Source organism: Pinus tabuliformis, chromosome 4_2 (assembly GCF_031772625.1).
Source record: "Pinus tabuliformis cultivar Carrire ecotype Pingquan chromosome 4_2, CPIR1, whole genome shotgun sequence".
NCBI classification, from domain to species: Eukaryota; Viridiplantae; Streptophyta; class Pinopsida; order Pinales; family Pinaceae; genus Pinus; species Pinus tabuliformis.
The window spans coordinates 1175914114-1175941929 of NC_142304.1; the positions used below are offsets into that span (position 1 = coordinate 1175914114).

General features: G+C 38.2%; 1 protein-coding gene across 2 annotated transcripts in view; it reads left to right on the top strand.

Moving 5' to 3' along the window:
- Positions 1–27816, top strand: part of LOC149173853 (uncharacterized) — a 188164-nt gene that overhangs the window by 145838 nt on the left and 14510 nt on the right. For both annotated transcript variants that reach the window (XM_089424756.1, XM_089424757.1), the window contains exons 5-6: positions 24539–24880; positions 25210–25357. In XM_089424756.1, the coding sequence (XP_089280882.1) occupies positions 24539–24880; positions 25210–25357 (490 nt within the window). The remainder of the gene's footprint in view (positions 1–24538; positions 24881–25209; positions 25358–27816) is intronic.

Genomic DNA, 27816 nt, shown 5'->3' on the forward strand with positions numbered 1-27816 from the left:
ATTCAGAAGATGTTCCCGATTCAAGATATTCAAGACAAGATCAACATACAACGAGATATGTACAAGGAAGCATTTGACTTGCTTGGATTCTGTTGCTCCTGCCGCCTACGCCTACCTACAAGTCAGTGAGAAAAGCTTTCAACCCCACAAGGTGTGGTTGGTGGCAGGGAGTTAAGAGAAGGGGTTGTCACATTGAATCCTCTCTCTGTCTGTTTAAGCTATCTCCTAGGTTAGCTAAAGGGGGTGGCCCCTAATGAAAAGTTAAGTTAAAAGTGATATGAGGTTCTAGGAGGAAAGTTATTTGGATTACTTGTCAAAACACATTTTTAACCTCTCAAAGTGTGTCATAGTAGAAAGTTGAGGGTGAGAGGTGCAAATTTCATTACTCATACCCCATACAACTTCTCTAGACATCATTTATTACATTACAAGTACAATTTTTATTGTAATTTCCATAGTGCAGAAAATCTAAGGAATTAAAAAATGACTACCTAGACCTAACCAATTTCCACGAATTTTTTTGTGTGATCTAGTATGGTAATATACATCGACTCTAGACACTAAGATGTGTTAGGGGCTCAACCTTCAAACTGTCACCCCGGATTTGAGGTAAAAAGTGAGTGAAAAACCCCATAAAATTATCCGCTTCTAAAAAGAAGGGATAATTAACTAGATAAAAAAACACTGCACAGTGTACTCGTTTGCTGATCAAGTCCCAACATCCTAGCCTTGTTATAGACCCAAAACTCATTATTACTAGTATCACTTATTACAATTCCCCACAGGGTGTGGAATCTGGGTATAAGAAAGATGATGAAAAATAGAATTAGAGTTTAAAAACTCTGTTGATTGATGATATCTGATGGTAGAAGTGTCCTTTGGATCATCCTTGGGCATGGAGTCTTCATATAATCATTAGGTGCCACTCCAGTGGTCAACAAATTCAACTCAAGCCAACGTCTCAAGGACAAGAAAATGCCTTGTAGGTGCAAATTGTTAGAACTTAACTTGTAATTTTGCTAGTTCTCTTTTATATGTTTGGCATTGCAAACTGGTAATCTTTGTTGTTGCTTTTTACAACTCATTGGTGGATAGATTGTAGCACTGAGGCACCACAATTACAAGAATTCGCCATTAGAGTTCTGAGTCAACCCTACAATGCTTCTTTTGTGTGTGCAATTGGTCAGTGTGTGAGCACATCCACAACAAAAAGAGAAACAAGTTGGAGCATGAGAGGTTGGAGAAGTTGATATTCATCTACTACAACCTTCGAATGCTCACAAAACAAGTGCAACCAAAGGATACAAATCCTATTTTATTGGATACTATTGATTGGGAGTCCGATTGGGTTGTGGAGGAGTCCCCTAATTTGAGTTGGCTTGATGAAGAGACTGAGGATCTCTCTAGTTTTCCATCTCAAATGGAGACTCCAAATACACCTTCTTGATAGTTGCTTCAACCTTCCGATGTTAACACTAGCTCCACGAGGGCTTATTGTAGGCGTAGTCGTCCATGGGTGATGAGACTCAAGATTGTTATGAGACAATCATTTATCATTTATGACATATGTATTTGAATTTTGAACTTGCTGACATTTTTGATTTTAATTATGGAATCAGGATTCCTTTTCTTATTTAGTATCTGAATGTATTGCTTACAAAAATCGAATATGTTATGTTGTACTTTTATAGATATGAGATGATGTTATGAATTATTGCATATATTGTGGTTTTTATAAATTATAAGGATTGGAATTGTCATTAGTTTTTTTTTGTGCTTAAAATTCACCATATTGTAAGTTTTTTTTTTGTATTTTGACGAGCCTTATATGGGTCATTCCCGAGTCTTATATGAGTCGATGAGTCAATAGCTAGAAGAGCCTTATACGAGTACGAGTCGTGCAACATTGGCTCTGAGACCCTAAAGGGGCAACAAAGAGAGCAAATTATGATATAGATTTTAGCTTAATCTCGACTATAGTAAAATATTATTTAGTGGAATCTAGATTCTAGGAAAAATACTAGAAAATGATGAATTATCACATAATGGGCTCTTCATGTCAAAAATTCCCTTACAAGTAGTGAAGCCACACGATTGATATGCCACCTGTTTCACTCTCCATACAAAACACCTCCTTGAGGAAGGCCTCTTTGACCAAGAAAGTGATTACTTCATGCCATTTTTCCTCTTCCTCTATGGAGTGCTAATTTGGAAATGCCTTCGATAACCATCCTCCAACAAAACAATATATTTGCTAAGTCAAATGAAAGGGAGCCACTCTCAAAATAGGCTGAAAATATTCCAAATGTACTTTCAATAATGAGGGCACTCTTTAAGAAGCCTAGTTTGACCAACAAGTAATATGAAACATCAGGGAAGAGGTGTACCCTTGAGATGTGTGCAATGGGTGAACTTGGAGAGGCACACTGTTAAGTTATGGTATGTTCTATGCTTATAGCAGTTTACTTATCTTTGTTATTATTATCCACAGATTAGCAATCACATGTGCATAAAGTAAAGTGCAGATAGAATATTAAACGATCGACAGAAAACAAGCCAAGACAAGGGACACAAGATGTGGCGGCTAGCCAGGGACTAACCCCAATATGGGGAAACCCTTTGATCAAATCTTTTTTTATCTTCAATAATTCAGCAGAGATAAATAGTACATAAATCTGATTTACATTAGCAGCAGCAAACCCTAGATCAACCGAACTAGGGCAAACAATATCTTGCAAACCGACCGTCGGATCGACTTGATTCCTTCACCAAAAAATGTGGCCTTCAGAGGAGATCCATATTCACCTACAACGCAGTTCTGAGAGGCAAACTGATGGTCAACACTGGTCAAACTTTGGTTCTGCAGTTGCAGCCCTAAATTTTTCACCTTCCTTCCACATGTGTGAGAGAAGAATCTCTTTCTGCGCAGTAGGAGAAGCGCCTCTTTTTTTGCGCAAGAGAAAGAGAGAGAGATGTGATGAGATGAGTGTGTCCAAATGAGGAAAAGACCTCCTGTATTTATACACAACTGTTGATGATTGAATAGATGCGACTGTTGGGCTTTTGAGCCTACATGAGTTGCTGGTCAGCTTGATAATTATTCCATAATCAAAATAAATTCATATCTCCATAAATACTTATCGGAATCGGATGATCTTTAGATCAATCCTACACCTCTCGACGAGAGGGATCTAATAAAAATATTATCAGCCATGAATAAGATGACCCACATGGAGTTTGGCCCTAGTTGCCAATTTTAACACTCTCTCTCAACTAGGGAGAACTCCATCGCAATTCGTCTGTCGGTCGCTACTATTCATCCATCAAATGCATTGCCCTGTACAGGTTGACCCCTGCTCTACTCTGTTCTATCCTGCCTGCTCTGCTCTGTTCTGCCCTGTTCTGATCTGCTCTGCTTTGCTTTGTTCTGTTCTGCCCTGTTCTGATCTGCTCTGTTCTGCTCTGCTTTGCTTTGTCCGAATTATGAAGAAGAAGATATGATCGAGGATGTATCATACTGACTCAAAGTCAGTCTCAGAGTGTGTTCCACTGGTCCCAGACCAGTCTCAACCGACCTGAAGTCAGTGTCATAGTAGGTGCAACTCCTACCACTGGTCCCAGACCAGTATCATCCTTCATTGACTCAAAGTCAGTCTCAGAGTGTGTACCACTGGTCCTAGACCAGTCTCAACCGACCCAAAGTCAGCGTCATAGTAGGTACCACTACTACTACTGGTCCTAGACCAGTCCTTCACTAACCCAAAGTCAGTCTCAAAGTATGTACCACTGGTCCTAGACCAGTCTCAATCGACTCGAAGTCAATGTCATAGTGGGTACAACTCCTACCACTAGTCCCATACCAGTATCATTGATCCCAGATCAATGAAGGTCATCCTAGCATAGGGAGTACGGTAGATACAATGATGCGTCCGTCAGTACTACTATGGTCCCTATCCTCATTTCCCTACTCATTGATCAGATGAGAGGTACTTCCCATGAGTCCCAGACTGCATGGGTAGGATGCCTCGATAGGAGAACTAATCAATCCTGTCCACATGAGAGCGAATCATCTTGTCCCACAAGAGAGCGAATCATCTTGTCCCACAAGAGAGCGAATAATCTTGTCCACAGGAGAGCGAATCATCCTGTCCACAGGAGAGTGAATCATCCTGTCCACAATCGCCATGGAGAACACATCATCCAGGCCTCACAGGAGAACTAATCATCCTGCTACACAACCGTCATGGAGAACACATCATCTAGACCCAACAAGGGAACTAATCATCCTGCTACATAATCGTCATGGAGAACACATCATCTAGACCTCACAGGAGAACTAATCATCCTGCTACATAATCGCCACGGGGAGTTACAGGGAAGGTTTTGATTCTTACCCTGTGGTCATATGTTGCTCCAAGAAGTACCCCGCACCCCCCTAGAGCTACAAGAGCTCCATACATCATACAAGACCCTCATCAGAGGGTTTCTGAACGACACCAAGTCGTTCTCGGAAAGTCAAAAATTGGACCTTTCCTAGGGGCTTTATCAGAATGTTGGTGACCTATTCATTTGTACCGATATTTTGGAGCCTTATAGCTCCCCGCTGCACCATATCTCAAATATAGTGGTACCTGATATCGATATGCTTGGAGCGATCATGAAATATGGGATTCTTTGACAAACGAATCCCACTCTGGTTGTCACATAGGATCATGGTGGTCTCCAGTGTAAATCCAAACAACTCACTGAAGAGCTTCCGCAACCAGACTACCTCACAGGAGGCCATGCTAATAGCAATATACTCTGCCTCGGCAGTGCTCAAAGCCACCGACTTCTGCTTCCTGCTCATCCAGGATATCGAAGCAGATCCCAAGGAGAAACAACACCCAGAAGTGCTCTTACGATCCATCACACTGCCTGCCCAATCAACATCTGTGTATCCAAGTAATCTCACATCTCTGGCAGTGTATCTTAGCCCATATGTAATTGTGCCACGAAGATATCTCAACAGATTCTTGGCACCAATGTAATGTATGTGGTGAGGTCCAACCATATGTTGACTCAACGTGTTGATTGCGAAGCATATATTTGGACGGGAGTTCACTAAGAACATTAATGCTCCGACGAGTTGACGATACTCGGTGGCATTTCGTAAAATAGGTCTAGTAGCACTACCGCTTAACTTCTTGAAGTCAAGCTCCATCGGGGTAGTTACATGCTTGCAGTCTACCATACTGAATCATTCCAATATCTTCACCACATATTTTCCTTGAGATAGGAAAATTTCCCTTGGCTTCCGCCAGACTTCAAGTCCTAGGAAATAGTGCATCAGTCCTAGGTCCTTCATTTCAAATTTAGAAGCCAACTCCCTCTTACATTTGTGAATGAGAGGGTCTGCACTTGTTAGGAAGAGGTCATCCACATACACACCAGTATGAGAGGTTTGTCATCTTCAACATTAAAGTAGAGGTTAGGGTCGCCTTCACTCCTAGTGAATCCCAACTTCATCAAATAGCTATTGATCCTCTCATACCATGCTCGGGGTGCTTGCTTCAGCCCATAGAGGGCCTTCTTCAACCTGCACACATGAGATTTTCGATCATAAATCTCAAATCCTTCGGGTTGCTCCACGTAGACCTCTTCTTTGATCGAACCATGCAAGAATGCAGTCTTAACATCCATCTGATGTAGTTTCCATCCTAGTGAAGCCACAAGGGCTATGATCGAGGGGATGGTGGTATATCTGGCAACAGGTGCAAATATCTTGTCATACTCTTTTTCTTTTGGTCCCTGGTGTCAGCTTCTTGAGAGTTCCTCACTGTAGGAAGATTGTTCATCTTGCTGAGAGCCATATCTTTGTCAAAGGTGACATCATGACTAATCACGACTTCCCTTTGATCGGCTACATAAATTATATAGCCCTTAGTATTTCCACCATAGCCCACGAAGATTCCTTTCTTTCCAGATGCACCCAATTTATTCCTTTTCTCTTTCAGCACATGAAAATATACAGGGCTTCCAAAAATTCTAAAATGAGATATGTCAAGTTTCTTACTGGTGAACATTTCTTCAGAAGTCTTGGAACCCAATGCTTGATGAGGGCATCGGTTTTGTACATATACGGCGGTGCTTGCAGCTTTGGCCCATAGAAACTTTGAAAGTCTTTGATCATGGAGCTTGGCACGGACAGCTTCCACAATCATACGGTTCTTCCTTTTCGCCACACCATTCTGTTCAGGAGTATATGGTGTAGTAGTCTCCCTCTTAATGCCAGCCTCTTTACAAAAGTCATGAAACTTGTTAGACTCATATTCAGTTCCATTATCGGTCCTTAAGATCTTGATCTTCTTTTTCGGTTTGATTCTTGATCAAGGCTCGAGATGTGTCACAAGACATGACACCTAGTGGACTTCCTCCGACCTGATATAATGAATCAACTTGAAACCCAAGAGTGAAGGCATATTTAATATTGTTTTTCCATGCACGTACCTTGTCATTGATGAAAGCCACCTTGTAGCCTTTGTCTTCCATTGCCGAGATGGACACCAGGTTCTTTTTGAGGTCAGGTACATATAATACATCCTGTAAGTGGATCGTATTACCTTGATTCAATTTAAGAGACATTGCCTACACCTTTCACGGGATATTTCATATTATCTCCAAGGACAATTTCCAGGTTAGTTTCTTTCTCTATCAGATTATGGAGAACTTCTTTGTAACCAGTGAAGTGCCTTGAGGCACCACTATCAATGAGCCAAATTCCCATTGAGTCCGAAGGAGCAGAGGTAGATAGAGCAGCTGGTAGATAATATTCATCCTGCTTATTGTCAACAATGTTAGATTCATACCTGGAATTTCTAGCCTTCTTGAATGATTGTCCTCTTCCTTGACTTCCAGCACTCCTTTTACCTCTGCTATTAGATTTGTCATTCCTTTGATAGCCATGAGAGGGATTTTGATCATCGTCCCGGTGTGAGTCCTTTCTATTAGGGCACTCCCTTGCATAGTGACCTGCTTTATCGCAAATCTAACATCGTCCTTTTCTTCCACCCTTAGGTCCAACCTTTCTTTTTGATTTAGTCCTGGAATTATCTCTTTTCTTAGCATGAGAAGAAAAGGCAAAAGGAGGACCTTTAGGCATGGGCATTTTTTGTTCTTCTACCCTTGTTTCTTCTTGGATGCATCTAGTCATTAATTCCTCGAAACCAGGAATTACATTATTGTTCAGAAGAGTAGTCCTGAACACGTACCATTCGGATGGTAATCCTCCAAGAGTCGTGAGTGCCATTTCCTTATCAGTGATAGTCTCCCTAATAGAATAGGAGATCGTTCTCGATCTTTGTGATTCTTAAGAAGTATGCTTGCATACTCTCATCTGTGCCCTTCTTAATTTCCTTCAGTGTATTTCTAAGAAACAAAACCTGATTTGCATCATTAAATTTAAATAAACTCACCAGTCTATTGTAGATTTCCTTGGAGGTGTTCAGGTCAGAGATGTAGGCCACAAAGCGCTTGTCGATAGAGTCCCGGATGATCTTCTTTGTTTTGAGTTCACCGGTTTTCCATTTGTTCCTGGCAGCAGCGGGTGCATTTGATGGAGGCTCAACAATATTGCCTCTCACATGGTCCAACACTCCTTGATCTTCTAAGGTTAGATCGATAGACATCTTCCATCCGTGATAGTCAACTTTCTCACGGAGCTTGTCCTCAGCAGGGAAGAGTGTTGAGGATCCCATAGTTCTTTTAGGATAGCCTTGCCAATCTTCTCTTTCGTGATTGCTCTTGCTTTTGCTGGGGCTTTGTCTTCACCTCAGCTCCGATACCATGTTAAGTTATGGTATGTTCTATGCTTATAGCAGTTTACTTATCTTTCTTATTATTATCCACAGATTAGCAATCACATGTACATAAAGTAAAGTGCAGATAGAACATTAAACGATCGACAGGAAACAAGCCAAGAAAAGAGACACAAGATGTGGCGGCTAGCTAGGGACAAACCCCAATATGGGGAAACCCTTTGATCAAATCTTCTTTTATCTTCAATAATTTAGCAGAGAGAAATATTACAGAAATCTGATTGCAGCGGCAAACCCTAGATCAGCCAAACTAGGGCAAACAATATCTTGCAAACCAACTGTCGGATTGGCTTGATTCCTTCACCAAAAAATGCGGCCTTCAGAGGAGATCTAGATTCACCTACAGCGTAGTTCTGAGAGGCAGACTGATGGTCAACGCTGGTCAAACTTTGGTTCTACAGTTGCAACCCTAAATTCTGCACCTTCCTTCCACAAGTGTGAGAGAAGAGTCTCTTTCTGCGCAGTAGGAGAAGAGCCTCTTTTTCTACGCAGGAGAGAGAGAGAGATGTGATGAGATGAGTGTGTCCAAATGAGGAAAAGACCTCCTGTATTTATACACAACTGTTGATGATTTAATAGATGTGACTGTTAGGATTTTGAGCCTACATGAGTTGTTGGTCAGTTTGATAATTATTCCATAAACAAAATAAATTCATATCTCCATAAATACTTATCAGAATCGGATTATCTTTAGATCAATCTTACACCTCTCGACGAAAGGGATTTAATAAAAATATTATCAGCCATGAATAAGATGACCCACATGGAGTTTGGCCCTAGTTGCTAATTTTAACACACATGCATGACAAATGTGCCAAGGTAGTTATGTTTTGGGCTACTTTGACTTGGCCATAATGTAAAATAATTGATGCGAAGAGATTCATCCTTGAGAAGTGTTGGACATGGTGGCTATGGGACTAGTCACCATATTGAGCAAACCAAGATAACATAAATGATCCATGGAGGTTGTGCCCTTGAAGCGTGTGCAAAAATAGTTATAGCATCACATCAACAAACTATTGAAAATTGGGGCAGCTATGGGACGAATTTCTCCATAAGAACCCAACTGCCCCAAGGAAAGCCCATCTTGCCCCAAAGAGAATTCAATTGGATAAAAGGGATATTATTATTAATGCGTTTGGCACTCCTCTTATTATTATTATATTATTGTGACAAATTTATTTGGGCAAGGAAATTGGAATTTGATTAAAGAAAATTATTATTGTTCAGATCAAGTTGGCCTCTCAAATGAAGGGCCTCATTCACACCAAAAGGCACCCCATCGATTAGTATAAATACGGATCCATTGGAGCTCCTTTAAGACACATCAATAGACAAGAGATCATCAACAAAATTTGAGATTTCGATGGAAACAATGGTTCGCATAAGTTCTCTGTAGCTCACATTGTCTCTGTGGTTTGCATTGCATATCTATGGCTCACATCTATTCTCTAAGGCTCACTTTTATTATCTTTAACTCGTATTGTGTTCTTGGTGGCTGGCATCCTTTTCGCTATGGCTCGCATCATGTTTTGTGGTTCACATTTGTTATCATTGTGGTTCGTGTTTGTGTTTCTCTGTGGATGACAATGCTCTGTGGCTCGCATCATGTTTTGTGGTTCACATTTGTTATCATTGTGGTTCGTATTTGTATTTCTCTGTGGATGACAATGTTCTGTGGCTCGCATCATGTTTTGTGGATGACAATGTTCTGTGGCTCGTATCATGTTTTGTGGTTCACATCATGTTCTATGGTTTGCATTTGTTATCATTGTGGTTCATATTTGTTATCTCTGTGGTTTGCGCTCTCTATGGCTTGCATCATTTATAGTGGTTTGCATTTATCTTTGTGGCTCACATTCAATTCTTTGTGTTTCGCTTTCATTCTCTATGACTTGCTCCTTATATTTGTGGCTCGCTATGGCTCACATTCATTCTTTGGGGTTCTTTGTGACTCACATTAATTTCTTTATGGCCCACACTGATTCTTTGTGGCTTGCTGTGGCTCACATCTCTTAATAGTATTATATGGCTTTGATGCTTTGGCAATGACAATGATTATGACAATACCCTATAATTATTATTATGTTATTGTGACAAATTTATTTGGGCAAGAAAATTTGAATTTGATTAGAGAAAATTATTATTGTTAAGTTCAAGTTGGCCTGTCAAATGAAGGGCCTCATTCGCACCAAAAGGCACCCCATCGATTAGTATAAATACAGACCCATTGGAGCTCCTTTAAGACACATCAATAGACAAGAGATCATCAACAAGATTTGAGATTTTGATGGCAACAATGGTTCGCATGAGTTCTCTGTCGCTCGAATTGTCTCTATCGCTTGCATTGCATATCTATGGCTCACATCTATTTTCTAAGGCTCACTTTTATTATCTGTGACTCGTATTGTGTTCTTAGTGGCTCGCATCCTTTTCGCTATGGTTCACAATGTTTTGTGGCTCGCATCATGTTTTGTGGTTCACATTTGTTATCATTGTGGTCCGTATTTGTATTTCTATATGGATGACAATGTATGGTTTGCATTTGTTATCATTGTGGTTCACATTTGTTGTCTCTGTGGTTTTCACTCTCTGTAGCTCGCATCATTTATAGTGGTTTGCATTTATTCTTTGTGGCTCACACTCAATTCTTTGTGTTTCGTTTTCATTCTCTATGACTCGCTCCTTATATCTGTGGCTCGCGATGGCTCACATCAGTTTCACTATGGCTCGCATTCATTCTTTGTGGTTCTTTGTGACTCACATTAATTTCTTTATGGCCCACATTGATTCTTTGTGGCTCGCTGTGGTTCACATCTCTTAATAGTATTGTATGGCTTTGATGCTTGGGAATGACAGTGATCTTTGGCAATGATTATGACAATACCCTTTTGACAGAAATACCTTTGGCTATAATATATGCTGGCAATGATACTTGTGATGACAATATGGCTAACCTAATGATATATGACATAGTAACCTTTGATATGGCAATGAACTTGGCATAACAATGACCTTTGTATAACAATGATATTTGATATAACAATGGCCTTGACATGACAATGACTTTGTTTTATGACAATGACCTAATGGTGTATGACTGTGATCTATATGACAATGTGATGTTTGGTAGTAACCCTATGACAATGATGTATGGCAAGAGATATTGTGATAGTGATGTTTGGGTTGAGATCCTTGTACTTTGTGACAAATGATGCTTGGGGCAGTGATAGATGTGCTGGATGACAATGACTTTTATGGTGATGTCAATGATATGTGACAGGGATAACAATGATATGTGACAGTGCCTTTGTGGCAGTGTTAACGATGGTATATATGGCAGTGCCCTTGTGTCAAATGACGTATACAATGCTCCTATGGTTGTAATGTCAGATTGAGACTGATTGTACTTGTGACAATGAAATGGATCTAGTATGATCCAAAATTTAGTATGAGGATCTAGTATGATCTAGGATTGGCCCTAGGTGGCCTAATATGATTGATGATGAAAGACTTATGTCTCATTGTACTTTGTATCTCAGCTGAACATTTGATGAATATCTAAGAAGAAGAATTTGGTTGGGTTTTCCCCCTTGCGGGGTTTTTCCCTAGTCTTTGACCTAAATCCTGGTGTCTCTATCGTGTATTCTTTTCCTCTATTGTTTGTTACTATTCCATTGCATTGTTTATGTTATTGTTCTCTCTACATAATTACTAATGATGATATGATATTATGGGGTGAATGTAATGTGAAAATGTTGAAAAAGTTAAAAAAATGCAATTTTCTACAACAAAGAACAATCTAGCCCTAAAACTTAACACAAACAATATATTAATCCCAAATAGAGTGTTCCCTAGGAGGATGTGCCCTAAGGGTAGTCATGTCTTCATAAATAAATGGCCAAAGAGTCAAGAAGATTGCAAGAATTTACTAGATGAGGGGTCAACAACCTTGAGAAACAAATCCTCATGCCTAAAATAGAAGAAGTGGTTAAGGTGTTTTCTCCAAGAAGATAACCAATTCGTCATGTTGTCGCACAGAATGTCTAGGCACTGTGACAATGAATCAGATCAGGGGCTGTCACCTTGATCCCCAATCTCTCCGTTTAAGCTGTCTCCCTACAATAGGCTAAGGGGGTATAGACCCTACGGAAATGGAATGAAGGAGAACTAGTTGGGAACCATCCAGTTTGGGAGATACAATGAAGTGACCAAGTACTTGATTAAGATTTAGCAAGACTTATAGGATTTGATTAGATTTAAACGATTGATACTAGTGCCTTATGGAGTCAACAATGTTGCTAGGAAATTTAGGATCAAGTAATTAATTTGCAACTATTGCTTGGATGAGTGACTATCTTATATGAAATGCAAATCCAAAAGTTAATGTGAGATGCAAGAAACTTAGTTAAATTCCTATCTAAGTTTAAACCGTTCAATCCTTTCTATATTGAGCCTGATTTCGTAGTAATTGGTAGAGAGAAGATAAGGTGAAGCACACTAAGGTGTGATTAACAATACCTCTCCTGAAAATCTAACATACTCTGTGCCTCCGGCGCTGCAGAGAGTTGTGGCTCTGACAATTGCAAGGTCACCGTTTTAAGTACTATTAAAAGCAGGCTTCTCAAGCAAAGATGGATGGGTACCTATCTCTCTATTGACCGAGCTTATGCTTGGAAGTAAATTTTAGTTATGCAGAACTAACTTAATATGTAAATGCATGAGATGATTAGAAGATGAGATGAAGTTAAATTCGAGGATTAGAAGCGCTTATGTTATGATCTGCTTCAGAGTTATATATCAAAGCCCTTAATCACCAAAATGAATGTTCACTTCACTAGACAAAGATTGAAAGATAAACTTCTTAACAATATCACAATTAAACCACAAGCTTACTTCAAATCTTTTTAGTACAATTATAGCTCAAAGAGAACAAAGGCTTCTTCACAATTCAACGTCAGATGCTCAAAAAATACTCAATTTAGGAAACAAAAAGATATGCAATTTTCACAATTCCATGACAGAGTACTTTAACATTTACTCAAAATATTCGCAAAATATTTAACATGCAATAAACATCAAATAATTCAAGTAATTAAATCACGCTTAGAATTAATTCAACAACGAACAATCTCAATAGATGTCAAACATAAGAAAATTCTCAAAACCTTAGCATGCAAAATACTCTAGCAATTAAATTTTGGAGAATTTAAATACCATGAAGAAACATGAAATTTAAATGCTAAAAACTTAACGATTCTAGAATTATAATGATTCTTCTTAGGTGACCCAATCCAGAAAAAATTTCTTGCTTTCCAATAGTCAATCTTTAGAGATGATTAAAAAATTATCTAAACGCGTTTGACTATATTAAAAATTTTAATACCACAAAATTTTCCCTTTAAATTTTAAAGTCCCAAATCCCTAACACAAAAAACCCCAAGAAGGAATTTTAGATTAAAATTTAATTATTCCTTAGGAAAATTTAATGTGCTAAGTTTTATGAAACAAATTTATTGTGACAAGTGATTAATTAAGTTTTTTAATGTGACAAAAGTGAAAAACCAAAAGGCTTAATAAATTAAATTTTTAATGGGCCTAAAGCCACATAAAAATTTAAAATTTTGATGTGAGAGCACAAAGTTCTCTTTTGATTTAATTCTTTTAGAAATATCAAAGTCACATTAAAAAATGGAAATGATTTTATTTTATTTTATTTTTATTTTTAAATTTTGTTTTTATCTCAAACAAAATCAAAGTGTCATAAAAAAAATCAAAATAAAAAGGAAAAGAAAAAAATAAAAAAAATGAAAATCGATTCCTACAAAAAATAAATCAAAGTCACACACTAAAAAAAATTTAAAATCGCAATTTTAGAGTTTTTGTTTTTAATTTAAACAAAAATAAAACCTCAAAAAGCGAACTAAAAAAGAATCAAATTATATTATTTATAATTCTAACCCTAATGAAATCACCACAAAAGAATTAAAATAAAAAAATGAAAGTGAATCGAATGCTTGTATGTAGGCTCGACGATGACAACCAGGGAGGGAGGATCTTTGGTGGCCAATTTGCAGGTCGAAGGAGGAGAGGGCGACGAAGGATGATGGATGGAGCTCGAAGGATGTTGAAGAAAGTGTAACTAGGTTCGGTCTTCATAAATGCAATTTTGATCTCTATACTTGTAAAGAAAAATAAATATTATTTTTGTCAAATATAGAAATGAGTTTCTTGCTCATTACATAGGTCAAGCACATGTTTAAGTGCTTCTAGGAAAGTCAAAGAGTCAATGTAATTGTTAAAGACCCACGTGGACATGTTACACTATGTAAATCTATGTACTAGAGTCAAAGAAATATGTCAAAGGTGATCCTCCAAAGCAAAGATAAGTTTCCTCTTCATGTCGGCTCAAAGAATGAATTTTTGGTGCACTTAAAGTCAAGTCGGCCTCACTAGCTCAAGTCAGCCCAAATAGGAGGGACAAACTCCTATATATAGGGCAGTTCGACCTCACAAATGAACCACCAAGTGATCTTTGAAATCAACGAGAAAGAGAGTCAAGAAAGAGGTGCCAAAAAGAGCAAGAAGGTGCTTCTAGGCCAACGAAGAAGGAGAGAAGGAATCCGAGTTTTGGAGGATTGTTTTGGGGCCAAATTCTGTCACACGTGCGAAGAAAGAAGGTTATTTCTGTGGTCACATCAGATCCACAAGTGCAACAACATAATAGAGTTCGATTGGGCTAAGAAGAGGCTCCTAATAGGCCTCCATCTCAAGCGAAGTAGGTCCCACCTAAAGCGAAGAAAGAGAGCAAGTAAAAGAGTCTATTTCAAGCCCTAGATTAGCCACACGTGCAAAGAAATCAGAGCTGCAATAGGGTTAATAGGATCAACCTCTAACTTGAAGATATATCTTAAGAAAAACCTCATTCTCCAGTCTCAGTATCAAGGAGATAGAATACTACCAAGCAAGGTTGAGAAGGAAAGGAAGACACCAAAATAAAGGTCTCTAAGGAGACCTAGGGTTTATGCAGAAAGTGCCATCAGTTGCTGGAAGAAGAGCGAAGGAAGAGGGCAGGGTGCAGTGTAGAAGGAGGCATCAATTAAGGGACAAAAGAAAGAGAGACTGTGTCTTGTGCTCAGAGCATCTACTTGTCAAGGGTCTAGTGTTTGGAATTTGTCAATTGAAGCTTCAATAAGAGAAATTTGCAGAAGGGTTTTCCTCTCTATGAAAGAGAGGTTTTGCCCTGGCTGAGAGCCAACATCTGGTGTTCTTGTCTCTTTTGTTTTGGTAACTATTTGATGAAGTAAGAGAACACACTCTAATAATAATAATAAGAGAAGATTGTGCTAATAAGAAAAAGTAAAATGTACCTCAAATAGTTATCATCGTTAGAAGAATCTCATCATAACCTAGATGCCCTAGATTCTTTAGCAGGGTATTCGAGCTAAGGTGAAACTTCAAGGAAGGGCATCTCAAGAACACAAAGGTTGAAGCATAAGATCTACAAGCTAGGGTTCTAGATCCATCAAAATAAGGACTACCATCTTGGGAACAAAGAAAGAAGAAAAGCCTTCCATCTAAAGGCATCTACAAGAAGGATCATCCAAGAAGAGTCTCAATCAAAGATTCTTCATCTTCGAAGGAAGGCACCCAAGATCAAGGTCCATCAGTGAAGATCTCCAGAACTACATACTGAGAAGTCTTCATCACCAAGTAGATCTCTCACAAGGCACCTTGAAGGAAGCATCTTGAAGAACTCCAAGATCTAAGAAGTCAAATCATCAAATCTTCAAGGAAGCAACAAGATCTCTTCACAACAACTCTCTCAAGTAAGTATTTTTATGTCCTCTTCTGAACATATCAAAATGTCTTTTTGCAAGGAAAGCAACAAATTGGTTGGGACTGCTAATTTCCTTGCATGGAAAAAGAGGACTGATCTACTTCTCAAAGAAAATGAAGTTATGGACTACATCAAAGGGAATGTCACTGTTCCTGCAAAGGAACAAACTCAAGCCCTAGCAAAGTATAATAAGGATGAAACAAGGGCTCAAAGGATTTTGATAGAATCCATCAAGGACCCTCTCATTCCTTATGTTTCCAAACTTGAAACATCTAAAGAAATGTTTGATAAGCTGGTGAAGCTATTCTCAGTGAGTACAGGTGGAGAAGTGATATCATTGTGTAATGAATTATATAAATTGAAGATATCCAAAGAAGAAGGAATATCTCCTTACTTCATGAAGATCTCTCAGATGAGAGACCAACTACACGAACTAGGAGAAGTTATATTAGACAAAGAGATGACAACTGTGGTGCTCAATGCACTCCCTGAGGAATGGGGCAACTTCACATCAAGTATATATGCCAAGAAGGAAGCCACCCCATTGAATGAACTTTGGTCCTATGCAAAATTGAAGAGAATCAACTCAAAGCCAAAGATGATGTGGGATCAAAGGAGCAAGCATTTGTTGTTATGGCCAAGAGAAAAGAGAAATTTGGCAAGTTTGGTCCATAGAAAAAGGGTGAAAGAGATATGTCCAAAGTCCAATGCTTTGGCTGCCAAGAATATGGACACTATAAGAGGGATCGTCCTAAGTTCAAGAAGAACAACAATAAGAGGAAACGAGAAGAAACCCACATTACCCAAGAAGTAAAAGAAGAAGAGAAGAAGCAAAAGAAGAAGCCCCTCTAGATCTCTACTATGACTGAGATCAACTTCTTCACATAAGTTCTCTTTAAAGTTTTGGATGTCATAGGAATATGTAGCAGTAGGATAGAATGCATGAATTATGAAAATACATCTTCAGGAATATAGGAGCATTATGTAGAGATAGCTCAGATAAAATTCATATAGAGAAGATGTAGCCATTGAATGATCTCGTTAATGCATAAAGGATTGATGATGATCAGAAAGAATCATCTTAGAAAGCCACTATCATCAGCAGAAAGGAGCATTTACAACATGAGGACTATAAAGATCCTTCGGTGGAATCTTCAATAAAAGGTTTTTAGAAAAGGTAGATGTCTCGATAAGAATTCCACGTATGGGGATTCGAGAAAGGATGATAGGTAAGCAGGAAAAATGTAGCAAAGCAAAGGAGATTGAGGTAATCTCAATCTAGGAAGTTGTCAAAGGAAGCTGACATGATCAAGGAAAGAACTAAGATAAGGTATGTATGCATCTATGTTTTTTTAGTTAAGTCATGTCATCATTTGTGTTAATGAGCATGAGGAATTGCTCTGAAAAACATGGTCAAGGATAGGGTAGATCTCTTTCATTGAAGATATGCACGAAGGCATGGTTCACACACTGATAAAAGTCAACATGAGAAATGACGTCATATAGATAGATTTGTTAAGACATCTCCCGGAAGAAGGCACGGGAACTCTGACAAAGAAAAAGATCAAAGGACCCTAGACACCTGAAAAGGCCTTGAAGATGTGAAACATGTAGGATGCTGATGATTCAAGCCAACAAAAAATGTCATGATGAAGAGCCATCTCAAAAGGTACTATTTGACTTAATGTTATATTTTGATTTATCTTGAGTAATATTTGGATGGGGTCATGCAAGGCTACTGAAAAAAGAGTTGTAAGTGCAAGTACAACTAGCATTCATGTGGAGGATGGAAATTTCTGAAAGAAGCATGATGAGAAAGAAGTAGCTATATGAAGAAGGTTCCAGATATGTACCAAGAAGGCCACTTTCCATGAAGAAAGGAATGACATGACAAACCAAGAAGGAAAGTGATGGATGGCTAATGCCCTACAAGGAAGAAGCTCGACTGAATTTCATGACATCAAGGAAAGAAAGTGATCAAGCAGCTGAAGGACCCACTAGAAGAAGTTGCTGATGAAAAAGGAGAGTCCCTAGTTGAGAGGGAGCTCTGACAAGTCCCCAATTAAGAGGGAGCTTGGGCAAGTCCCTGGTCAGAGGGAGCTTGGGTACATTCCTTTATAGGAATGGGCATATCTTCCCTAGTTGAGAGGGAGAGATAGACACAACATTCTTGTCTTCACTTGGGAAGAAAGAATGGAGGATTGGGTAATCATCTGGCATCTGATGCTCTTTGAGGATGTGTAGGGCATCCAAGATAAGAGTAGGCAAGAGGACCGATATTCTTTGAGGATTGGGAACCCAAGATAAGAATAGTCCTAGAAGGTCATACTCAGTGAACACTTGGGTGGGTATGTACCTTGAGAGACAATGATGAAGGTGTCTATAGTCATTGGTCTTGCCAACATTGTGCTTTGATCTAATGACAAATAGAGTTGTCAGTCAAGGCCTTGCTGTGAAGACAATATTGGTTGCTATGATGTTGTAACAGATGGATTGCCAATCTGATTTCTATTATGTGAATTCTTCAGATTGAAAATGTCCAAACACCTTGTAAAATGATTTATGAATACCTCCCTAGTTAAGAGGGAGTGTTGAAGAAAGTGTAACTAGGTTCGGTCTTCATAAATGTAATTTTGATTTCTGTACTTGTAAAGAAAAAGAATTACTATTTTTGTCAAATAAAGAAATGAGTTTCTTGCTCATTGCATAGGTCAAGCACATGTTTAAGTGCTTCTAGGAAAGTCAAAGAGTTTATGTAATTGTTAAAGACCCATGTGGACATGTTACACTATGTAAATCTATGTACTAGAGTCAAAGAAATATGTTAAAAGTGATCCTCTAACGCAAAGACAAGTCTCCTCTTCATGTTGGCTCAAAGAATGATTTTTTGGTGCACTTAAAGTCAAGTCAGCCTCCCTAGCTCAAGTCGGCCCAAATAGGAGGGACAAATTCCTATATATAGGGCAGTTTGACCTCACAAATGAACCACAAAGTGATCTCTGAAATCAATGAGAAAGAGAGTCAAGAAAGGGGTGCGAAAAAGAGCAAGAAGGTGCTTCTAGGCCAATGAAGAAGAAGAGAAAGGAATCTGAGTTTTGGAGGACTGTTTTGGGGCCAAATTCTGTCACACGTGAAAGAAAGAAGTTTATTTCTGTGGTCACATTAGATCTACAAGTGCAACAACATAATAGAGTTCGATTGGGCTAAGAAGAGGCTCCTAATGGGCCTCCATCTCAAGCGAGGTAGGTCCCACCTAAAGCGAAGAAAGAGAGCAAGTAAAAGAGTCTATTTCAAGCCCTAGATCAGGCACATGTGCGAAGAAATCAGAGCCACAATAGGGTTAAGAGGATCAGCCTCTAACTTGAAGATATATCTCAAGAAAAGCCTTGTTCTCTAGTCTAAGTATCAAGGAGATAAAATACTGCCAAGCAAGGTTGAGAAGGAAAGGAAGACACCAAAATAGAGGTCTCTAAGGAGATCTAGGGTTTCTGCAAAAGGTGCCATCAGTTGCTGGAAGAAGAGCGAAGGAATAGGCCAGGGTCCAGTGTAGAAGGAGGCATCAGTTAAGGAACAAAAGAAAGAGAGACCGTGTCTTGTGCTTGGAGGATCTACTTGTCAAGGGTCTAGTGTTTGACATTTGTCAATTGAAGCTTCAATAAGAGAAATTTGAAGAAGGGTTTTCCTCTCTAGGAAAGAGAGTTTTTGCCCTGGTTGAGAGCCAACGTCTGGTGTTCTTGTCTCTTTTGTTTTTGTAACTGTTTGATGAAGTAAAAGAACATACTCTAATAATAATAAGAGAATATTGTGCTAATAAGAAAAAGTAAAAAGTACCTCACGAATAGTTATCATTGTTAGAAGAATGTCATCATAACCTAGATGCCTTAGATTCTTCAACAAAGGAGATGGTAGTGATGGCATCAACAAAGGGATTGCATGGATGAGGAAGGAGCTGCGAGCAAGGGAGAAGCGATGCGCGTGCAGGTGAGCAGCAAGGAGGGACAGGTCTGTGAGATCGAGCAACAGAGGGGAACAAGGGGACACGCAGGGAGATGGCAGTATTGAGGGCCGCGAGAAAGAAGGTGCCGAAAGAAGAGAGATGAAACAAGGAAATGTGTGAGGGTTTGTAGAGAGAGAGAGAACCAGTCGAGGGCATTGTTTTAAAAAACGACCGTTTCGATACCGAAACGACCGAGTTGATCCGAGCCGATACCCTCAGCCATGACTCGGCCGAGTCATGGCTGACTCGGCCAACTCGGCCGTTTCTGTTATGACTCGGCCGAGTCACAAAAAGCCGGCCCAGAACACGTTAAACAACAATTTAATATTTTTTAATGGATTTTTAAGGTGATTTCTGATTGGTTTGGACTCCAAGGTGTTATATGAATTTGCTAAATGTCATTTGGGGTCCATTCCCCCTCCCAAACCCTATTTAACACACTCAAATGCTCTCTATTATCGATATGCTATTCAAATTTCATGGTAATGTTAAATTCTTAAAGTAAAAGTGACATTCTCCTTAATCTTCATTTTCATCCTTTTACTTAAATTTTTAACATTACCATGAAATGACTCAGGATGTTTGAAAGTGGTTTCAGCCTCATTGGATTTCATATGGAGAAAGTAGAATTTTAGATTTTATTCAAAATCCAGCAGACTTATCAGTTTTTCAGGATTTCAGGATTGGAGGATTGCAATGTTTCCATTGAATTTTGTCATGTATTAGGGTATGGAACTCTTATTTAATCAAGAGCACCAATCCCTCTATGTACCTTGATGTTAGTGACATTGGTTGTCGAACTCCTCTGGGATTCGCTCCCAAACCAGGAGCTTCTAAAAATGTCGCTCCCGCTCCCATTTTCGTTCCTGCTCCCAAGTAACACAAAGAAGAGAAACCGTTTGGATCAAAAACGGTTAAATGATCTAGTTTATGTCCAATACAACCTCCGGCTTAGACGAAACCATTTGCTGAACAAAAGACCTAATTTAGATCCCATTGTGTTGGAAGACATTGATCCAACATGAGATTGGGTAGTGGAGAGTCGTCCAACAGAGTTTGATCTTGATGAGGATCTTGATTTAGATTTAGATATCGAGACATCAATTGAACTTGAACATGCTGTTCAGTTGAATGCAGATCCCAATCCACCATCCTCAGTCTCACAACCAACAAGGACTCCAGTTGTAGGTGTGTTTGGAAACATGAATGAAAATCTCTAAAATTATGTTTTTTTATAAAAAAAATAAATATTTAATGTATTTTTTACAACGACCGAGTCATTGAAATCGAGCCGGCCGAGTCATTACCGTTTCGGAGTCGATCGTCGGCCGAGTCGGAGTCTTAAAACATTGGTCGAGGGAGAAAAGAAAAATGCAGAAATAAGAAGTAGAAAAATGGATAAACAAAGAGAAAAAGCGCAACAATAGTAGGAGAAAAAGAATTCGATTTTTTCCAGAGAGTGGAAAACACAGCAGAAAATGGTAGCCCAAGAATTCCAGAAATTTATAAAAAAAATTAAAATTTCTTGCCCAAAATTTTAAATTTTAAGCCAACATATTTCCTCTTTAAAATTTGCTCTCAGAAAACCTTTAGATCTGAGTTTGAAACCCTCAGACTGAAAATAATCTTGAATAAACAAAGAGAAAAAAGTTAAAAACGCAACAACAGAAGGAGAAAAAGAAGTAGAAAAATGGATAAACAAAGAGAAAAAACGCAACAACAGAAGGAGAAAAAGAATTCGATTTTTTCCAGAGAGGGGAAAACACAGCAGAAAATGGTAGCCCAAGAATTCCAAAAATTTATAAAAAAAAATTAAAATTTCTTGCCCAAAATTTTAAATTTTAAGCCAACATATTTTCCTCTTTAAAATTTGCTCTTAGAAAAACTTTAGATCTGAGTTTGAAACCCTCAGACTGAAAATAATCTTGAATAATGTCCTTGCAAAATGGTATTAAGGCCAGATCTTGCCCTCCAAGGTCTAGATCTGGGTTCAAATTAAACTTCTCTTTTAGATCTGCACCTGCAAAAAAAACAAAAACAAAATACGTAGAACCCAGATATACAAAAATAAATAAAACCCCAGAAGCCCAAGTTAAAAAAAAATTCAGATCTAAAAAATTTACATATCTATGCACAAAGGTTATAGATCTATCAGATTTGAGGAGTATAAGTCCAACTCCGCTCCCAGATCCAATAATATAAGGCTCTCAATAGCCAGATTTGTCAAATTTTGCACAAATATTTAAAAGATAAATTTTAGTTTTTAGAGAGGTACTAGCTCGAAAACACCCTGTAGAAAAAGAATTTATCTTGAGATAAGTCTTGGAGCTTACATAAGGTAGGCTCTTAAGAAAATATATGCTGAGAGTTGGCTGGTCCAACCGAGGACTATCCCCAAATGCTCAACGAAAACCTGAGAGATCTCTTGCAGACACTAGATCAACCATCAAACCAAGTAGAGAAATAGAACAACAATGAAATTATGAAGGAATAGAGATACCTACTACTTCGATCAAAATTAAAATGTTACCCTAGATCCAACAAACTGAATAAGATCGCTGTATTCAGATTATCCTAAAAGAGCTATTGATTGATAGTTTTCACATAACATTAAGCAAGAATTAAAACAATATTACCATAGATTCATGAAGAGGAACACCGCGACACATTGAAACCCCAAAGGCTTTTGCATTAATTTCAAAAAGTATACAAGAGATCTTGAGAGCTTAGTACACGATTCAAAGATCGGATGAAAAGACAGACTGACACTCACTTCTAATTTCTAAGTAAAATCTCCAATGGCTAGTTGGCTTGATCCTTGTCAAATTAAGCTCAACCGTTCGTAAATATTTAATTAATCTTTAATCATCATCGTCAAAATTATTTAATTTTTGAGGAAAAATCGAATTTATCATTTAATTGATTTTTAATTGACTCAAAATTAATTATTTTGAGTTAAATTCCTCAGAAATTTGACTTTGACTTATTCACCAAGGCCCAAGGGTCCAAAATTTCTTGATTTCTTCAATATTCCCTTGTCTGGGGACCTCCAAAAATTAACTTCTTTAAAACCCACGAATTTCACCTTTGGAGAATTTAATTTTATTTAGGACACAATTAATTAAATTTCTGGCTTAGGATTTAATTTAATTTTGCCAGAAAACTTAATTAATTGACTGATGAGGGGATTAATGATTTTTCCAACCCTTTAATATTTAACCATGGTGTCTAACTATGAGGGACCATGCACTAAATATTTTTTTACATGAAGATTTTACAATTTAATAGATGAAGGAACACCTGTTCGCTATAGACCCTCAACATTTACCCATTTTTGAAACACAAAATATGATGTAGTAGACCAAGTAATTTGCAATAAAACAATCTAGCCAATTAGCTAGGATTATTCCCAAATTATTTTTACAAAGACTCGATAAAAAACACTAGGACTCACTTAGTATCTTGACGACAAAATCCACCTTAGCTTTGGGGTGAGGTTGGAGGGAAAAACTCTACCGATCATTTGTGTCTAGAGACAGATGAATCAGTGAGACAGAAAACCTCCTAAGGTAGAAATCGTCATCAAAATACTATGCTTACCTGGGTTGTTACATACATGATGGTCTTACTAAGATCATTTATATAATAATCATGCATAATGGGTTTATATCTTTAACAAAACTGTTGACTAATGATGAAATCTGAAAGGCGCAAATACTTGAACATGATAGATCCCTTTTACGAAAAAAGAGGGGTGTACTGCTATGGGGTCGTTGACACAAAGTGGTCAACACGTCCTTCAAGAAATACCATAGATGTGTGTAGGAAGGTCCACTTTGGTTGTGATAATAGCGTCCAAGAGAGGGACGATCTAGGATCATGTGCAAAGGTATAGATCCATGTGCAAATAACCAATCCTCCTCAAAACATGAGCCATTAGTGGAACGATCTAGGAGTATGGACATCAAATCAATGTGAAAAAGATCCAAAACCATGTGCTGAAACCATCAACTGATTACTGAAACCATGGTCATATGAGGAAGAAGACCTAGGAGATTGTGTCAAAGTGGATCACCTTTCATAAGTCCACCAAAGTTCCATGGAATAGGTCATATAATCAAATCATAAACCATAAATCCCAGGGAAATGATGTAAGCATGCCTAGACACCAATTCACAACATCAAGGAGCAACTAATAAACCATATCACATCGGAAAACCCTTAGTTGATGGGTATTCCTTCCATGAATGTGCTAGGGGTTAATCAAAAGTTAAATGTGCATCATGCTAATCAAACCCCATTAAGGCTCTCAATATTATATCCTCATGTGGAAGATGGAAACATCAAAAGTGATGATGCTGCTAATAAAATGATAATGCATGAACAATACACATAAACCACAAAAAGATGGCTCCTAAGCCATCACCATTCAAATGCAGCCTGCTTGGGCAGGGTCTTCAACCTGAAATAATCCTCATACTATATGATGAGGGGAATCAAGGTTCAAAACTATCTTGGGGCTGTGTAAATATTTGCCAAAGAGATGAATGTCATTCATAACTTGAATAGCTGGTGATATGGGTTTCAAGCTTTATGTTCTGGAGTATTGTTAGAATCTGAGTAAAGCCTAATTGGAAGCATGCATTTTCCATTTGCCAGATCTTTATAATCTCCTAGTTCTATTTTCATGCTTAAGATGATGATGTTAGCTGTCTTTCTTATCTATTCTAGAATGATTTACCATTACATGGCTATAATATATACTTAATTCATACTTGTGTAATTTTCTTGCACGAAATTGTTCAATGCTAGATTAATGAATAACAATTTACTATGGGGGTTTAGGACCGTGCCCGTAGCAAGGCTGAAAAGGAATGCACACGTTCAACAGCAGAAGTATTTTCTAGTCCAGCTCCTGGTGTACTTGACTTACAAGCATACATTGATGAAAAGCATTGGGAACAAAAAAACAATGATACAGAATTGAATAACCGTCCAATAGCAGGTGAAAGTTTGAAAGTGAGCAGTACAGAATGCCAAGCACAATTACAAGTGCCAAACCTAAGTACTTCCAGTGGAGATGTTATTTCAGAAATGGAGATTTTATCAAACAAGCTATCAGAAGATGAGATCCGAGAAATGCAAGGTGGCAAATTTGCTAATTATGCACCTGGTATTCCTTCTCATGTAAGACTGATGTGGACTTTTTTATTTCATTTCTTAGATGTTATCATGGTCTTAGACTGTATATATTATCTAGCATATATTATATCTGCTTTTATCATACTTTATATGCTTCTATAGGAGTGGTCTTTTCCTTCGACTGTTTATTCCAGTGTTGTACTTATGAGTCCCTTTGACCTATTTGTGGTCAGCAGTTGGATAATAATAAAATTATCTCATCTTTTTATATGTAGGATTATAGTAAGTTAATTCATTTGCACTTTCCTCACATTCAGTGGGTAATGCCACTCTTCTTTCGTGTTTTATCAACTGGTGTGCCTGTCTTGTCTCAGATCCTTTATATCAAGAACCTTTCACCTGATGTAAAAGAAGCAGACCTAGCAGCTTTATATATTCGGTTCCAAAGTCCTGGAAAGAAGTTACTCTTCCGTCTCATGCAGCATGGTCGAATGAAGGGACAAGCTTTTGTTACATTTCCAGGTAATTAAAGTATTTGAGGGAAATAAAGGATCCAGCTGGCCCAAGATTATTTTCTATTTGCTTCTCTGGACTGCACTAGTCAAATGTTTCTTAGTATTGTTATTTAAAATCCAGTTTACAGTGTACATCATGCAGATGTTTTAGGAGCAGAATGTCGATCCATTTTACGAAAGGCTTTGTTGTCAAATTCTAATTCCCCACCAAAAATCAATGCTTCAAAGATGTCGCAACACTAATAATATATTCCCTTTTTGAGGCCTCATCAAATATTAATGACTACCACAGCAATCGACATGCATTGTGACTGACTTAAGTGAAATCGTAGATATTTTACCTGATGATATTTTCCATCTGACAAGCTAGAAAAATTTAAATAAAGAAAACCACCTCAAAAGTACTCATAATTTTTTATATAAGTACTCCCCTTGAGAAGTCATAGCTGAGAACTAGCTATTTGGCTATGTCGCACAATAGTTAGGGATGGGGGGACAGGGGGGATAAGTATTGGGGGTGGCTTTAGAGATCCCCAGCTAAATTTCAGGGGACATCACGGGGAATGGCAAGGTACATGACATGGTCCTTCCTGAATATTGAAAAATTATAGAAGATTAATAAACGAATGTATGGCTGTCATGATAAACTATGCTCTTATTGCTACCCCTTCAACTTGCAAAATTATTTTTTACGGGTTTGAAAAGAAGTTGGAGATTTAAAATGCATAATAGGGCTTTCCATACAGCATAATCACCCCTCCTATTGTGATAACATATATGATCTTGCATTGAAATTGAATCATGATTTGTTGCAAGGACATGGTTAATGGTTAACGAACAACTTATGAACAAAGATGTGATTGAGATTAGGGAAATTGTGATTGAGGCAGCTTAGAAGGTAATTATGCTCAAAGCAATCATGTCTTAAGTGGTCGATGTAAATTCAACATTATGGTATTAGTAGACATATGGCTCTTCTAAAATGGTTTTATCCTTTATATGACATATGTTCAAGTACTTGTTCCCAGTCCAAGGGACTAGACAAAAATCTTATTTTAGTAGATCGCTGTGCAGGGACAATGGTAGCAGATTTTGCTCTCTCTTAAGTATGATCAAATTTTGTGGGATGCACTGGCACATACAATATTGATGATGGAGGCTGTTGATCTTCAAACTCAATGGATTTGAATTTGGCTTGTAGTTAAATGGTTGTATTCGAAGTTGACCTAATTGTTGGAGGATGCATTTGTTGCTCACTTCATCGTATTGATTGAGGTAGAGGTTCAAGCAATTGTTTTGACGAAATGTTTCATGGACATTCTAGATAGATGGGACTTTGTTAACCACAATAGCGCTTCTTGCTACTATAGGATTAAGATCTCGTGAGACTCAGTCACACTGGTCTATTACCAGGTGCTTCAGGGCATAACCATCGATCAGAGGACCTTTCATATTCAGCTTTGTTAGCCTTCAGGAAACTGCTATTTTGGGTAGTTCTATTTTTTCTGATATTCAGGTCGTTAGGGGCCCACACATCAAACTTGATTACATTTGCTCGATCTTGGTGAAAAAATGAGTGCAATGGGACCCTTTCCACTCAAAACCAAAATGTCACATTTTCCTCTACTTTTTTGTTTTTTGTAATTATGGGTCATGTTGCCACAAATGGAGAGGGGCACCCTACAAAGTTATCACTAGACCAAGTGACAACAATAAGCTAGTAGCCCACAATCACCACAACTATTACCCCTTGCTCTTTATGGATTTTCACCAATGGGAGGAGTCCTGGTAGGTAGGTCACGTAAGAGGCTGTCTGTGCTTAAAGGTATAAGCCTTAAGGTGACTAAGAGGCTTTTATAGGAAAGGCACAATTAAGGTACAAGCCTCCAATGGTGAAGAAGGGCCAATTCCCTTTCCAAGTACATGCCAAATTTAGGCAATGCAAGACCTAGAGTTTGGTTGATATGTTGTGTGTTGGGATGACCCAAGGTTAAGGTCCCAAGAAAGGGTTTCACACAATGTATTTCAACAAGATTATGGCACATGAAACCCTAAAAAAGCCCTCAAGTTGAAGCTATACCAAACTAGGGTTTTATTCTAGGGAAAACAACTAGGGCAAGGGAATTATGGATAAAAATGGAATGAATGCTCACTAAGGGGAACAATTTTGAGGCAACCGTCGATGGTAGACTTTCCAATGCCAAATATCTCCCTTCCTAGTCAATTCACACTAAGCTCTAGTTGGCTCCTTAGCCTTAAGAGGGCCGAAATAAGTGAGAGAGAGAGAGATAAAATTTATGGATAAATTTTGACATGATGACACACCAACAACAGATGGCCAGTGCCTAGTCCTAGGGTTGATGGAGTTTATGGATTCTTTAGGTTGGCTAAAACATGCAAAGGAGTAAGGATATTTTGATTCCCTAGTATTAAAATCCTAACTATTACCTTTATGAGAGATCAAAA